We start from the raw sequence: 16,747 nt of genomic DNA on the forward strand, positions 1-16,747 counted from the left end.
GTCCAACATCTTGGCTACGGGAAGTACCCTTAAAACACACGGAAAAGGAACTCCTGGGGGCTCAGTGGTTGAGCGTCTGCCTTGGGCCCAGGACGTGACCCCAGGGTCCAGGGATCGAGTCCCGCGTCAGGCTCCCTGCAGGGAGCTGCCTCTCCCTCTGCCTGGGTCCCAGCCTCTCTGGGTCTCTCATGAATGAATACATAAAATCTTTAAAAATATGCAGTTTAAGATGTGGAAGAAGGGCTTCAGGGCTGGGATGCACCGGAGAGCGTGCTGCGGTGGCCCCGAGCGGGCCCCGGGCCGTCCCAGCCCCAAGGGGTCCCAGCCCCAGGGGCAGGGCTGCCAGGCTGAGCTGGGGCTGCCGTCCCAACAAACGGCCAGTCCTGCCCGAACCTCCCTCTGGAGCCCCGGGTGCCCCCGCTGTGTGACGGGCCGCAAGGCGGTGATGATTACCGAGGGCCGCTCCCCCAGCAGACCCCGGGGCGGGGGTGCCGGGCTCGCCGGCAGGAGGCGGGAGCAGCACCCCTCCTCTCGCAGGAAAGCGCTGCTACGGTCGAGGTGCAGAGCCTCAGCCTCCCGTCAGCCCGTCAGTTCACCACGACGCGGGCCTGGATTCGAGCCTTGGAGGCAGACGGAACCACCAGCCAGGGCAGGACGTGTCTTATCAACGGTCCTTCTGATGAGGAAGAAGTGTCCCTAGAAGATAAGGGACCTGCCGCTCTGGGTGCTGGGCCAGGCTGGTGTGGCCAAGGGACTGGCTCGCTCAGTTCACCAAACTGCCGATCTACTCCAAGCATTTGTTTTGTAGACTATTTCTAAAGTTCATAGAAATAAGATTAAACGGGGCGATCGTTTTTTTTTTTTTAGAGGAAATTTATTTTTTTTTTATTCATTTATGACAGTCACAGAGAGAGAGAGAGACAGAGACACAGGCAGAGGGAGAAACAGGCTCCATGCACCAGGAGCCCGACGTGGGATTCCATCCCGGGTCTCCAGGATCGTGCCCTGGGCCAAAGGCAGGCGCCAAACCGCTGCGCCACCCAGGGATCCCTAAACGGGGCGATCTTAACGTCGGTGGATGTTAGTCGACCCATTTCCATTTTGACTCCACTGTAGCACTTTAAGGACACGCGGTATTTCCTTAAGCTCTTTTCTGCTCCGGTTTTGGGGAGCCGGTGCCAAGAGGGCGGCCGCTCTGCTGCGAGGCACTTGGAGAAGGATCCCTGCAAAGCACAGGCTTGGCTGCTCCTGAGGCCTCCCAACCCCCTTCTTGCAAAATGGAAACGGGCATCTGTCCAGACGGGTCTTGGCAGGCAGGGCCAGCAGGGCACTTTTGTGCAGTGAACAACGTCCGCAGTCATACCCGGCGCCCCTTGAACCCGGAGAAAGTCGGGAGGGGAGATGGGGGTGCAGGTCAGAAGGAGGAGGTCGGGGAAGGGACAGAGGTTGGGGGTCAGGGCGGACGGAGCAGAGGCAGCGGTGGGGACCGGGCAGAGGGAGGCTGCGAGGGCCCGCAGACCCCCGCCCGTCCTTCCAGCACCGGTTGTTGTGAGCTTGGGAACGGTCACAAAGACAAGTTTTTAAGAAATCAGTGAATTTGAAAAGCTGTTAGTTGCCACATAGGCCATTCGACAGGTTGATTTCTGGAGAACTGGCCTAGAGGACGGAGGGGGAGCCTCAGCAGGCCCTGCACAGTCGGCTCGCCCGCCCCAGGTGCACGTTCTGCCCGCGTCGTGGGACCAGCAACCCCGGGCTTCCCTCCTGTCCCGCCAGTGGGGGCTGCTTGGGGGCGGGGGGAGTGTGTGTCTGCCTGTGTGTCTGTCCGTGTCCGTGTCCATGTCCGTGTGTGTGTGAGTGTGTCGCCGTCACCCAGAGCAGCGACAGAGGCTTCCCAGCAGAGTGCCAGCGCCCTGCGCCGCCTCACAGGACAGCGTCCCCAGGGCATCCGAGGCCAGTGGCTGTGACCACTGAAGCATCAGGTCCTGTAAAATCTTAAAATAGGCTTTTACTGTGGCTCCTCCTGGGCTTCGCTTCTCGACGTCAATGGTGGTGAAGAGGTGAAGAGGGAGAGTGCGACTCGCCCCCAGCCCTGTGTCGTCCGTCCCGGCTCTGCTGGCCTGAGCCGTGTCCACCAAGAATGGCCCTACCAAGGTCCCACGACTGCGGCCTGACGGGGCATCGGGGCGCAGGCCGGCGCGGGCCGCGTGTCTGCTGGAAGCCAGGAGGGGCCTGGCGCCTGCACACGGGGCCCCCACCCTCCGGGTGCCTGCCTGCTTCCGGCAGCCCTGCAAACTCACACGGGGCTTCCGAGAGAGAGAGCCCTCCTCTAGTCACTTAGGGCCACGTGGGTGGATTCCCCAAATGTAACTATTCCACTTGTTTTCTTTTTTAAGAAATACTTACTTATTTGAGAGAGACAGAGAACACGAGGAGGGGCGGTGGGGTGGGAAGCAGACCCCACACCGAGCAGGAAGCCCGACGTGGGGCTCAGTCAGGACCTGAGCCGAAGGCAGATGCTCAACCGATGGAGCCCCCCAGGCGCCCATCCTTGTTTTCTTTTTAAACATCCTTTTTCAAAAAAAATAAATAAATAAACATCCTTTTTCTTTCTTTTCTCCGCTGTTTCCGTAGACCTCTCTATGCTTTTATTTCCAGATTCTCCATGTAAGATCCTGAGTAGAGGGTTTTCTTAGGAATATTTTTCATGGATACACGACTGTCCCCAGATTTATGTGATTAATTATGTATTTACTGGCATACAATTTTGGGGTTTTTTTTTGGGGGGGGGGTGTTGACATCACAGCATCCAGCAGAAGCAGCGCTGCTGGATTTAGGTTAATTTGCTTTTTGGCTTTGTTCTGCTTTCCGCTAACTGAATAACCTGGGGCCTCTGGACCAGCCCTTACAGAACCCACCATCGCGAACACTGAAGAGCCAACACACCTTCCCAGTTTTCAGAGCACAAATTCAGTCGCTAGTATTTTATCCAGTTGTGTTTATTTCCCCAAATTGTCTCAGAAGCTTGACACTTCGACTCCTCTCTCCTTAGACCTTATAGACGGTACCTGATTTGGCACAAAATTATGAAAATTACTTCGTTTCCCTCCACCGTGTCAGTACACACCTGTGGTCTACAGAGAGCCCCGCGGGGAGGACAGCACACCCCTCGCCCCGCCCCGGGGCTGAGCGGGGCCGACTGGCCGCGGATCCTGCACCTGCCAAGTGCTCCCGGCCGACCCCACATCCCAGGTGCGGTTCTGGGCGCCCCCGAGGCTTTTCTGGCACCACAGCAGGTTTATGGGAATGAGATGACAGTGTGAGCTGTTGCTCCAGCAATGGCCCAGTAACCCGGTGGAGATTATTCATAGACTTCCAGAGACGCTGTATTTTAGGACCCTCTGTGGCTCCTTTTATGGTGGTTTCTATTTAGTCTCGGCGTAAAGACAGAACCAGCGCGGCCACCTGGCCGTGTGCAGGCCTGAGATGTTGCTCGATCACACGCATAGTCTGACCCTCCTGACCACGGCTGGCGATAAGACGTGTGGGCAGAACAAGGCAGACGGCCATGCTCCCGGGTTTTCCGACATTAGCCCGTGCGCACACTCCCGGCGTGGGCTCTGGACGTGAGCCTGCCTCTGGCGGCCCCAAGGTCTTGGTGTCCCCTGCACGTACACTGAGGGATACGCAGGGAGTCAGCAAGGCCCATGGCCAGGGTCTCCGCAGCCTCCAGGAACAGCACGTAGACCTACACACGTCAAGCAGCTCGGGAAAGAGCCCGTCAGGGACACAAGACCCTAATTGGAAGGTTAAATGGTCGTTTTATGTGCTTAAGGACGCCAGAGACCGTTGGACCCAGGAACAAAACAGAGCGATGAAGGACCACTCAGGCCACGCAGAGGCATTCACGGCCTCACCTCCCGCCCTGCCCAGGCGTCCGCTGCCCCCGAGCGTGGACGTGGAAAGCGATCCGGAAAGGAAAGTGGCTCTTAGCTAACGATGGACGGCCGTGGCTCAGAACACTCGGTGTTTTCCCTGAAAGGATTTACGACTGCGTTTCCAGCTCTAGCTCCGACCCCGTGACGAACACGGGGGGATCGGGCCACAGGCTGTTCTCCGTGTCCCCTCATAGGTGCCCTCCGAGCCCAGGGCAGCCCTCAAAGAACTAACTGCCGTACGATGCTGGGAAAGAGCACACGTGGCAGATTCGGGCGCCTGGAGAAGCTGCTCAGCATCAGCCAGGTGCCAGATGGCCCTCAGGGGCCTGCCTTTAATCCTGCGAGAGGCAGCTCTTAACCCATGCGGCCTGAGGAGCGAACTGGCCCTCACCAAACAAAATAAGACATTTCCAGAAAACCATGGTGTACTGGCCAGAGCCAGCCGTCTCGGAGGCAGGGCTGCAGGCCGCACCGATGGCCCCGGGGCCCCGGGAGAGGGGCTTACCTCAAGCTTGAGCTCGGAGCCACAGAACGTGGGGTTTATGGATGTGACCCTGAGGTCCCGGGGCCTGGAGTCCCATCCTGGCTCCTCTGTGCCCCGACTGGGTGGCTCTGGGAAGGTCGTCCTGAACTAAGCCTCAGCGTCCCTGGCTGCCAGACGGGCATGATGGAAATACCCACCTACAGGACCTTTCAAAGAGGTTTTTATTTTTTATCTTCTTATTTATGAGAGACACAGGCAGAGGGTGAAGCAGGGATCGTGACCCGAGCCGAAGGCAGACGCTCAACCGACTGAGCCACCCAGGTGCCCCCCGCCCTTTTTAAGATTCTTAAAGATTTATTGAAGGCCTTTCGAAAGTAAAGCCGCTTAGCACGTTGGCAGGCATGCTGTCGGCTGAGAACGGCGGCTCTCGTAGCAGGAAGCCCCAGACACGGGGGCTTCCAGGTGGAGGTAGATGCCCGTGCACGTAAGCCAATGCCTCTTGGTGCCTTGGATGCCAGTGGACATACGTATGAATTTTTTTGATTTTAAAAATATATCCTTCCAAATTCCTATGGGATTTTTTGGAGCTGTTTTGAAAAAAATCAGCACTTTGATAGATTTATCCGTACCTTGCATAGGAGACCTGACGCGTACCCAAGGCTATAACGGAGCACCGGTTTCCCCCCTGAGGCCTGGGAGTGCCTTGCGATGCCCGTTGCTGCGTCCTGTCTGCAACCTCGGCGCCCGCGGCAGACGCGGCTCACCCCAGCCCCGCCGTCTCGCTAACTCAGAATGTCCTCGCCCACATGAGCAGCGGGCGCAGAAGGAGAATCACGTCGTCAGGCTTCCGGCCCAGGAGTGCAGTACATCTGGAGACTCCAACCAAATATTAGAAATGATAGTACGGAAAGACTTTAAGCCACACACGTGCGCACCGCAGACATTCCCTGGAGCCTGAGCTTTAGAGGAAGCTTGAGGCTGGTGCTGAAGGGCACGGCCACCAGGGAAAGAGCACACGTACTGATCCAGGCTCTCCCGCCACGGAGGCCTGCGCCCTGCTGCGTGCCAGGCGCGAGGCTGCCACGGTGCATGGACACCCCGAGCCGCTCTGCTTGGGTTTGTCATCCCCTGGAGCAGACAGGCAGGACACGGACACCGGTGTCTGGCAGTGTGGGAGGTCCGTGGCCACCGCCTCGGGGCCGTGGAAGTGTTCTCTCCGACAGTCCTGGAGGCCTGGGGCGGGAAGCCAGGCGACAGGGCTGCGACAGGGGCGTTGGCAGGGTGTGCCGCCCCCCTGCGGCTTCGGAGACGGTGCCCATCCAAGCGAGGTGCAGCTCCCGGCGGCCACAGCGGTCGCTGGCCCTGGCTCTGCACATCCCGCCTCCTCCCGGGCCCCAGCCTCCTGAGATAAGCCTCGTGCACGGGCATTACCGTGCAGTCCGCCAGAGACGGGGCTCGAGCACTCTAGAAGTCGGGCGTGGGGCTGCAGCAGCGGACGCCCCTGCCAGCCGTGCCTCCTGGGCCCAGAGTCCGGGGGCAATAGGTGCCGTCAAGGGGTGGAGGCATCTGGCGTTGGCAGCGCGTGACTCCTAAAGCTGCAGGGCCTGGGCCCTGAGGCTCCCTGCAGCGGGGTAGGAAAGCCAGAGGCTGCAGCATCGGAGGGGGAGCGGTCAGGTGATTTCTCATGACACACGGAGATAATCCTGAAATGCTTTTTGCCACTGTTCACAGTAGATAAGGCCCCGGGAAGCCCAAATCCCAAGGACAAGGACCCGGAACTCCGCCTCGCTGTCTCCCCAGCCGCCGTCCCCTTGGGAAGACAGGTGGCCCAGGCCGTCGGTGTCTATGGTGTCCCAAAGCCCGGCAGCTCCCCGGTTCTGGCCGCCTGCGCTCGGGGTGTGAGGTGCTGCTGCAGAACCAGCAGCATCGCAGGGAAGGAGACCAGCCTGCCCCAAAGCTGCCAACGCCTCCACACCCCGCAGTGCTGCTTGCAGCTTCGGGGCCCCCCTCAGGAGCCTGTTGGCATCCGGGTTCAGGATGAACCACTTCTGTCGACGCAGAGGGCCTCAGGTGCCCGGCCGCCCCACTTGTCCCCACCTGCCGCTCCCCGGAGCAGCACGCAGAGCGTCAGCCGACGCGTCCAGAATCCCTCCTCCGTCCGGAGGCCCTCAGCTGTGCTAGAAAGCTGCGGGATCCCAGTAGGACAACAGGAAAGCCACCGTCCCAGAAGACCGCGTCCAGTCGGCCCCGTTTTCGGAGCTGGAAGTTGGGGACATGGGATGACCCAACCTCACCTTCCTGCTGCGGCTCCCGCCCCCGGGCTGTCACCCGGCCATCGGGGCAGCGGACACTACGGGCCTTATTCCGGGCCCGGTACCATGCGGACCCGGGGCTCCCGCAGGAAGGGCCTGTGAGAGGCTTTGTTCTGCTCGGCACCCGCCCCCGCGCCCAGACTGCCCGCTCATTGTTCGCGGCCTCCGGGAGCAGAAAATGACCCCCTTGTGCACGGAGAGAACAAAAAGGACCAAAGGTGAATAAACTCCATTGGAAACCGGTCGCTTGGCGCGACCCGGACCCGCGGCTGCAGGAGTGGCGCTTCCCCGGGGCTCCCTTCCCCGCTGGGTCGCGGCGGCCGTTCTCCGAGGAGGGCCCCCCGCGTCCTCGCAGCTCCCTGGGGGACGAAGACCCATGAGGCTGCTCAGTCCCCGAGAGCCCAGCCTGAGCGCGCCTGATAAAATGACGATATCGGAAGATCTTTTATTCGCAGTAAAACGCACTTAACATAACACTTAGCGCCCTAACCGCCGTTCAGGTTCAACATTTTAAAGATCCTCGAGTGTGCAACCGCCTTTCAAGTTAGAAACGTTAGGATCAGTCGCTGCCCCTGCTGCGCCCGGTGCCCGGTGCCCACTGATCGCTTGCAGGGCCCCAGTCCTCGCCCCACGCTTCTCCGCCTGCGCGGTGTCCCCAGACCCTGCCCTTTCACTGTGACCTCAGGGAAACCTTAGGCTAAGCCGAGGCTCAGCGGGGAGGTCTCTAAATGCTTTTTTAAATTATATATATATATATATTTTTTTTTAATTGGTGTCCAACTTGCCAACATACAGAATAACACCCAGTGCTCATCCCGTCAAGTGCCCCCCTCAGTGCCCGTCACCCATTCACCCCCACCCCCGCCCTCCTCCCCTTCCACCACCCCTAGTTCGTTTCCCAGACTTAGGAGTCTTTAGGTTCTGTCTCCCTTTCTGATATTTCTCATCCATTGGGACAGAGGGACGGCGAGGGAAACCTTCCGGGCAGGGAGCCGCCTCTGCGGGCTGGGTGCACGGCGCCCCCTGCTGCTGGAGCGCGATGCTGCCGCCTTCTGCAGAGTCCAGGCGTCGCCCCAAGAGGCATGGGGTGCTCGGTGGGGGTACGGGGCCCTGGGTGCTCCTGTGGGCATACTAGGCCCTGGGTGCTGCTGTCGGCCTACTGGGTCCTGGGTGCTCAGTGGGCATACTGGGCCTGGGTGCTGCTATGGGCACACTGGGCCTGGGTGCTCTGGTGGATGTACTGGGGCCACTGAAAATCTCAGGCAAGATAGGCCTGTGCCACCTGGCAGGGTCCGGCTTTTCCTGCTAGCACCCCTCCACCCCAAACAAGTCTAGTCAGCGTGTCTGCAGAACGGACCGACGCGGGCTGCAGCTTCCCAGGACAGCCAAGCACACGGCCCAGAGCCAAGCTCCTTACCACCCCTTCGTACACAGTATTATTGAGGGTCAACCCAGTGGTGAATTAAGGCCAATTAAAAGGATATTGTACCCTTCTAAGTAAAATCTCCACATCAGAAGAAAGCTCAGGGCTGGCAGTTTAACTAAAAACACCTGCATGCATCTTACGTTTTGTACTGGCAGGGATAAGAACCTCTGACTTCCTACTAATCCTGAGTGTTGGGGTAATGAAGACAGCTTTGGGAGCTCCTCAAAAGCAAGGTCAACAGTCTCTGGAAATGAAGTCAAACGCAGACGTCCTGGCAGTGTTTCTTTGTGGAACTGGCTCCTCTCGGGACGCGCGGACCTGGCTGCCCCACCGTGGCTGGGTCCGCATGTTCTCTGAGTTCAGATGCTGATAGAAACAGCTGGCTTCTTCAAATCCCGTTCCCAGGCCTCGTCCCAGGGGTGGGGCCTGACGCCGCGGGTGATGAAGGGAGGCTGGGAGAGAACGCCCCTGCTGTGGGTCTAGTCCCATGGACTCAGCCACTAACATCTTAGACCTAGGAGATGTTTCTGGAAGGCTCGGGGCTTCCGTCGTCCTTCGCACGTGCCGTAATCCTGCTCGAGGATTCTAATGTGCGGCAGGGCTTTGTCATAGCTTAGGTCTTCGTTACACAGATTTGGAAACGAAGGATAAATGCTGCCCCCGACAGAGCGGCTACGTCCACGTGAAGCCTGCTTACCAGGCCGATGCCTGTAAGGAGCCAGAGGGTCGTCAGAAACCAGGACCGTGGCATCTGTACCGCCTGGGACCTTCACGTTCTGCTTGTGATGAAAGGCCGGTGGCCCCGTGGGGTGGTCAGCTGAAGAGAGCCTAATACCAAAAGCCGGCGATCGTGCAGGGAGAAGGTTTGTCCGGAGACGTCTGTGCTCCGCTAGAGATGAAAGGATCTTGAAACACAAGTATTTCCAAGTTCAGAATAGGAATTTCAGAGTCCGTGGGAAGAAGGATCACAGACTGTCAAATAAAAGAGGACGGGGTCGTGGGGAGTGTCTTCGGGGGGAGGAAGCCGACGCGGGCGACGTGCGCTCGTCCCATCTTGTCAAGAGTCCATGCTGATGCTGCCGGCGTGACTTATCGGCTGCCGTGTCGGCCTGCGTTCCCCACCGTGGGCTTGCGTTCCCCCTTTCCTGTCTCTAGGAGGAGGTTGCTGTTGTTCCACCTCCCTGGGTCCTTACCCAATACGTAAACCCTCTGGCATGCTACGCGGGCAATTGTCCCTATTTATATCAGTGTGGACTCGTGGGTAGCTCCTTCTGTACTCCGGGCCGTAACTCAATGCTGTATCATTCTGTGCTCAGACTCTTCCAGCCTCAGCTATTGGGAGCCTTGTGCTGAGCTCCTGTGTCCCCTGGCACAGTCTCCAAGCCGATCACCTGGTTTATGTCCTGCCCTGGTCTTAGGATAAGCCGCTTCTCTAAGAAGCCCTGCCTGGTTCCTTTTATTAGAGAATAAACAGGAAAACCCAGATCTGGGCATCGAATGGGTTGTTCCATTTTGCTGGCTGCTTCCTAATGAGATAATGTCGACAGCAAGCTCTGCAGGGGAAAAGTAAATAAATAAAAAAAAAAAAAAAAAAAAAAACCCAACCCCTGCTCCAAGGAGAACAAATAGTGTTCATTGTCAGTTTATTAGGTTTGTGTTCTGGTTGGAAAAGTCAATGTCATTAGGCTCTGCAAGTATTTGAGGAACACGGCACGTCGTGGTCAGCTGGGAGGGCACGTTCTGAGGGAAGCCTCCTCCGGCGACCCATCGGAATGACACTTTTCCTGAGATGTTCTTTGTTAGGTTCACTTCTGAAGCTTCTCGTTTTCTGAAACAGGCTGGTCAAATGTGATCTGATGATTGCTTTTTAGGGGAAGTTGACCAGCAGACAGGTACTGAGCTGCTCAGCAACACCACACCTACTTCCAGGTTGCACATCTTCCCTGCTGGGCAACGTAGGAAGTAGCCAGTTTTTGAGGAACTTGCTGGAAGACAAGGGGCATTTTCACACTGGAAGCATGGCCAAGACAAAGGGCATACTTAGAAATTTGGGGAGAAAAGAAAGGGAGCCTGGAGATAGGTCGTGTTCCTTCCCTTTGAATGGCTACTTGGGACTGCTGACACCCAGCCCAGACTGGCGGCCTTCAGCTACCTCGCTCTGGAAGACCCAGTCTAGACTCCAGGTGTGCGTGTGTGTGATTGAAAGCTCCGAAGAGGCACCTCGGTGCATGCAGCTTGGCAGGGACGTCGAAGGTGCACGTGGCACAGACGGAGAGCCGAGGCTCAGTGGGTCCCAGTGAAATACTGTGGAACTTTAGGAATGGAGTATCAAGCCACCCTCCTGGGGGCCCTGTGAGAGACCCGCCAGATCACAGCGTCTTGTTTGCAGGGGACCGGGACGGTGGCCACCCATCCAGGTTAACATCCGTGTAAACGTCTCGTGTCACGTGGGCGTGCTCACTGCTGCTGCGTCCTCAGATTGGACTCCCCCCTTCAAAGGTTTACGGAGAGTCTGGTCCAAGGCGGTAAAAGGCTCCCAGGTGAACATTATCCACATGGAGAAGCGAGAGGGAGGAGTTGCCTGGCCTGGCCACGATGCTTGCCTGCCCCGTCCTGTCTCATGCAGTTACACCCTCCTTTGTCCTTGGCCTGTTGAAACGTCAAGGCTACTTTACAGTGACTTCCAGATCTCAGGGATCGCAGCGTGCGGCGTGATCCCGCCTTCAGATAACTGCTGGCTATAGAATAAAGACGGCGTACCAGGGCGTCTCCGGGTCTTAGGAGAACATGCCCTGGGTATGTCCCACCAGCCAGGAAAACCCAGGATGGCGTCCCCCCACAGGTCCTAGGACACAGAGCAGGTCCAGACTTGGGGCGATGCTCGCTTATCTTCACCTCTACAGCTTGACTGCGATGGAAAATATTTGGGAGGAGAGATGATCCATCTGTTCATCAGGGAAGTGCATTGTGTCCCTCCCAGTCTCGCGCTCGCTGTCCTCCTGAAGTTATAATTACGTGGAGTTGCCGCCCTGCCCCGACCCTCCCCCAGCCGTGGGCGGGAACCTCCCCATTTCAGGCTGGCAGCTCCGCGATGGGAAAGATGACGGGGCCGCGTGTCCAGGCCGCCGGTGATAAAGCTCTGCACTCTGGGTTGCTACATCTAAGGAAGCATTTTCCCTTCACGTCAAAAATGGGGTGTGACTGCTGGCATCAGGCAGGAGGGTTAAATGATTGTACATCCGTCATTTTTGAAAAGCAACGGAATATTCTTTCCAGATGCTGAAGAATGTATGATAGAATAAAAGCTCCATTACCTTTATAAGGGGAAACGTATTTATAATAGATCTTCTGAGACAGCTGAGAAAATATTTCAGCGCAACATAGTTAATGGGACCAGCCTAATTCCATGAAACTTAATTTACCCAGAGCCTAGAGGATGTTCTATTCTAAAATTTCAGCGTTCTGTTTTTACATGATTGTGATTCATACTGTAACTTATTCACTTTCATTTTAAAGAAGAATCACTTGTACCTTAAGAAAAGGAGAGAAAGGAGCCCCTGGGGGCTCAGTCGGTGAAGCGTCTGCCTTCGGCTCCGGCCATGATCCCGGGGTCCTGGGGGTCCTGGGGGTCCTGGGATCAGCCCCCGTCAGGCTTCCTGTGCAGCGGGACTGTGCTTCTCCCTCTCTCTTTCCCTCTGCCCCTCCCCACTGCTCCTTGTCGCTCTGAAATAACTAATATAGAAAGAAAGGAAGGAAAGAAAGAAATATTTGATGGAATTGGCAGGTGTTGAGCATTCTCTTCCAAAGTTGTATTACGTTTTTTAATTCGGAGTTTGTTGAGCAGCTACACACGCACAAAGCCGAGGATTGTGGCCAACAGCCCTTCCCCTAGCCTGTGCGCCCCCCCCCCCCCACTCCCGAACTCCCAGACCCCCCGCCCCCCGCAGCTCTCTCCATGGATTCCGACTAGGGCAACCTCTGACGGCCGAGCTCTGATTCCCTTCTTTTCTTTTCTCTCTTTTTTTTTAAAGATTATATTTATTCATTCATGAGAGACGCAGAGAGAGGCAGAGACACAGGCAGAGGGAGAAGCAGGCTCCATGCAGGGAGCCCCATGCGGGACTCGATCCCGGGACCCCAGGTCACAACCTGAACCCCCAGGCTCTTTTCTTGAAAAAATTATAGGTCTTCGTGGACTTCATCTTTGTCCTGCTTATAATTTTTCTTGGCTTTCTGTGTACTTGCCCTTCATTGAAGAAATGCCGGCAGCACCAGTGCAAACCCGCCGACCCAGGGGCCTTCCCGGTGCTCATGGGACCTGTGCTGACCCCACCCCAGAGACCCTTCCCCTCAGGACTTTTCCTTGAGATCCATCCTGTATCTTTTTCTTCGTCTGTGACTCCCTTGCTCTGGCAGAGGTAGCGCGGAGGCTTCTTGAAAGGTGTGTGTAGGCAGGAAATCCTCTGAGGCCTTGAGCGTCTGAAGACGTCCTCCTTCCAACACGTGAGATGGACGGTTTGCTCTGGCCCTAGGATGGGCGTCTCTGCTCCTGACCTGCTCCGAGTCTCTGCCCGCAGCAGGGAGCTCCCAGGCCCGGCTCTCTGCCCCCAGCCCCGTGGGCGCCCGCTCAGGGTCCTCCTCCTCCTTCCTCCGCTCCGCTCCGTCCGCCTGAGGGAGCCCAGGGTGGTCTTAAGGCCGCGCCTTTCAGCTTTCAGGTTTTCACTGTTCTCTCTTTCTGGAACTCGCATTATTCGAATGTGGGGCCTCTAGATTGCTCCTTTATTTTTTAAGCCCATTCGCATGTGCTTCCCGTGTTGCTGTCCTGCTCCCTCATTGTCGTAGATTTCTTCAACTTTATCTTGCTGTCATTCTGTGCACTTTTTATTTCTGATTTAATCTTAATTTTCAGAAGTGCTTTCTTGTTCTTTGAATGCCTTTTTAAAATAACATTTCCATTTGGTCCTTGTTTCCTGGATGCAGGATCTTCTATCGCTCCGAGAGCGTCAGTGGGTCCCCCCCACCCCGTGTGCGCACGCCGGTCCGTCTCTGCTTCTCCGCTTTGTGTCTGTTTCCTCCCAGTTTTTCCCCTTTGTTTTAGCCTCTTCAGCTCAGAGGCCTTCCTCAAAGGCTGACCTGCTCGTCCTCATCTTAATGGGCGGGCATCAGGAGCCGACTGGTGGTGGCTGGTCAGGCGCAGGGGGTGGTGCTCACCAGGAGCCTCCGGCCTGGGAACCCCGGGAGCCGCACAGAGGAAGACGCACAGAGGAAGACGACAGGGCCTTCCCTCCTCCCTGCCCTCCTCCCTTCCCTGCATGCCCGGCTTCTGGTGCCCTCGCCGCCCCTCTTACATTGTCCAGAGGTGAAGTTCCAGGGCCGCCCGTCCAGGAGCCACGGTCAGCAGCTGCGCACAGGTTGCTTGCTGTCTGCACTTCCCACCAGCCTGCTGTCGGCCCTGCCCTCGCCCCACGTCCAGAAGGGCCTGTGGCCACACTTCCTGCCGGGGTCGGGGAGGGAAGGGCTGGAGCAGCTCGCTGCCCGCCGCCACCCGTCAGGTAAACACGATCCGCTGCGTCAGCTGCTCCTTGCCCATCTGCTGCCCGGCAGTGCGCAGCGCGCGGCACTTCCCTTGCTCCCGTAACTAGGCCTCGACAAGCCCCGAACAGCCGCTAATTTCAGCATCATTGTTGCTGGTTCCGGGAGGGGCGCACGTGCAGCGGGCCCCTGCGCCTGCTCATCACTGCAGGTGCTTCCCGGCCATTGCTCACTCTTTGGTTCAAGCCGTAAAACTCCCAGGACGGAGCGTGGTCGCCTGCGCTCACAGCTGCTCACGGCCTGTAGGACCCTCCGTGAGAGCTCACTGGGCCCCGCCAGCCCACGGCCCGCTCGTGCGCCCCCCTCTGCAGGAGGGTCCCCGGCGCAGGCCCAGAGGCGAGGACGGAGCAGGACGGGGGCACTGTGAGGACTGGTGGGCAGGCTCGCCTCCTCCCTGGCCCCCCGGGGGCGTCTCCAGACACCTGCCTGGCGTCCTGACTGTCCCTTCTGCCCCCAGCTCTGCTTCGTGATGTTCTGGACTCCCGACGTTTCCGAGAAAATCCTAATAGACATCATTGGAGTGGACTTCGCCTTTGCAGAACTGTGTGTGGTTCCCCTGCGCATCTTCTCCTTCTTCCCGGTTCCAGGTAAAGACAGAGAAGGGAAGAGAAGGTGTTGCCACCCTCAGGCCCGACTCGGTCTTCTGTCCTTAGGACGGTTTGCGATCATGTCCCCCCAGAACCATAAAATCTCATGGTGGATTGAAGAGGTGCCCCCGTTACCCAGTGGGTGGCGAGTTCCAGAAGCAAATGGGACAGCAGCCACGCTGTGTCTTCAAGGACTGAGGCTGCAGACACGGGAGAAAGGAAGCACACCGGGGGGACAACGTGAGGGGTTCTGGGGGCCGCGGGGCTGCCCGTGCCCTGGTGGAGGCCAGGCCACACACAGCAGTGCAGGGCTTAAGATTCTTCGAGCTCTATGCTCCAAAGTCGGCTTTATGACACGGTATTTAAAAAGTAACGTAAAAAATAGAAGGCAGGCAGGCTGGTAAACCCTGCAGATGTACAAAAGCAGCTGGAGTGAAGACCCCGGGCGCAGGGCCGAGGCCAGGCGGCCAATGGCCAGAGAGGAAAACCTCCGTAGCCAAAAATAAGCCCATCTGAAAATTCCCAACCTGATCGGGTAGGCGGAGGCTTACCGCCCGGCGGTGACCCGGTGCTTTATTAACGGGAAGCGCAGGCTGCGGGACGGGGGTCAGCAGGAGCTGCCCTTCCCGCAACAGGTGCATCACACGCGTTTGTACACGTGTGTGATGCTCAGGTAAGCGCGTGTCACTCCCGCTGTTCCTGGAAGTAACTCGCCCAACTGGCAGCCGTGGCTGCCTCTGGAAGCGGGACGAGGGCCTGGGCGGGGACTGTATTCCCTTCCTCACCTTTTAAATTCCGTACCAAGTGGGTATCATTACTTATTCAGAAATTTACTGCCCGGGGCGCCTGGCTGGCTCGGACGGAAGGGCATGCCACTCTTGATCTCGGGCTTGTGAGTTCGAGTCCCATGGTGGGTGTAGAGATTACTTGAAAATAGAATCTTTCTATTGCCCAAATAATCCACTAAATCATTCCACCGGGAAGGCAGGATTGACAAAGCCCAAGTTGAGAAGTAGCCTTGGAGGAGGCCCGGACCTGTGGTGCCATCCTTGAGCTGGACCACAAGCACCCCTGCTCTTAGACGCCTTCCTGGGGCCGGGGCCTCTCAGGTTGTGGGAGGAGTGGGAGGGCGTGGCCGTGGGGTGGAGTCTGGTCCTTGCCAGGGGGTCCCTGCGGGAGCCAGGCCGTGGAAGGTGACCCCTAGAGGAGGCTGCATCCCCTGGAGATTGACACGTGCTGCTCCTTCCCAGACCCAACCCGGCCCCGGACAACTCCAGCTGCAACTGGACTGGTTTCTTCCTTTGGTTTGGGTTGGGTTTCTTTCTTTTTCTTCTTTTTTTTTAAGGATTCTATTTATTTGAGAGAGAGAACGTGATTGGGGGAGGGAGAAGAAGCAGAGTCCCCGCTGAGCAGGGAGCCCGATGTGGGGGTCCTGGGATCGTGCCCTGAGCCGCCCAGGCGCCCCTGGACTGGTTTTTAATCTCTCAACTCACTTCTGTGTCATGACGAGGGCTTCCAGCCAGCCGTCAGGCCCCTGTTGCCTTTACAACCTCGGGTTGAGGCCAAGCCGACGAGCATTGCAGTGTGCGCCCTACCCTCAGCCTCAGCCAGGCCCAAGGCCTCCACCTGGGGCAGGCAGGGCAGCCCATTAGATGAGGAACACAGGACAGTCTCCCTCCAAACGTACCCTGGACACGAGTGAACACTTCCACCCCTCCAAGGTCTGCCTGGCGCTGCCCACCCTGGACAGAGGACCAGGCCACAGCCTCCAACTGCCCCTTGCAGTTTCAGACCAAACTTAAACGTCCTCCCGCTGGGGCCTGTGCTTCCCACGCTGCCCGTCCCGACAGCCCTCTGTGCCCAGGCCGGGCGCCCCAACCCTGCACTTCGCTAGCATGGATGGGGGACAGTGCAGGAGGGCACTGCAGACCAAGACGGGGAGGGCACTTGAGGGAAGGGGAAGAGGAGATGGCCAGGGTGCCCCTGCCTTCCCTCTCCCCGCTCCCCCACCCTCCAGAAGATGGGGCCTCTGGTCCAGCTTCCCTCCTCACCCGCAGTCAAACCGGATGGCCGGCAAGTTGTCACTGTTCAGTGTTTTCTCTTCTAGAGGAGAGACATCAGAGCATGAGGCAGGGCTGGGGGAGCGTCCCAGGGGCCGGCAGGCCCAGCGAAGACGGATGGGGGCAGTGACAGTGGAGAGCGGCAGCTGCCAGCAGGCCTCTGTCTGGATGCTGAGGGCTGCAATGAGGCGGGAGCCCAGGTCGGGCCGGGGCTACCCGGGGCCCAGAAGCAGGGTCAGGAAGCCTGGCAGGAGGTGCGGCGGCCAGCCCAGGGCAGCAGCAGCCAGGCCTGTGTCCTCACCCAGCACCCCACGGCCTCGGGTGTGCTGGTGAGGCAGGGGGAGAGGCCGA

The 16,747-nt window shown here is 58.1% G+C and overlaps 1 protein-coding gene across 4 annotated transcripts in view; it reads left to right on the forward strand.

The window, feature by feature from the left end:
- Positions 1-16,747, forward strand: part of ANKH (ANKH inorganic pyrophosphate transport regulator) — a 113,309-nt gene that overhangs the window by 94,039 nt on the left and 2,523 nt on the right. For all 4 annotated transcript variants that reach the window (XM_072757223.1, XM_072757224.1, XM_072757225.1 and 1 more), the window contains exon 9: positions 14,207-14,336. In XM_072757223.1, coding sequence (XP_072613324.1) covers positions 14,207-14,336 — 130 coding nt within the window. The remainder of the gene's footprint in view (positions 1-14,206; positions 14,337-16,747) is intronic.

Source organism: Vulpes vulpes, chromosome 4, assembly GCF_048418805.1.
Source record: "Vulpes vulpes isolate BD-2025 chromosome 4, VulVul3, whole genome shotgun sequence".
In the NCBI taxonomy this organism is placed as follows: domain Eukaryota; kingdom Metazoa; phylum Chordata; class Mammalia; order Carnivora; family Canidae; genus Vulpes; species Vulpes vulpes.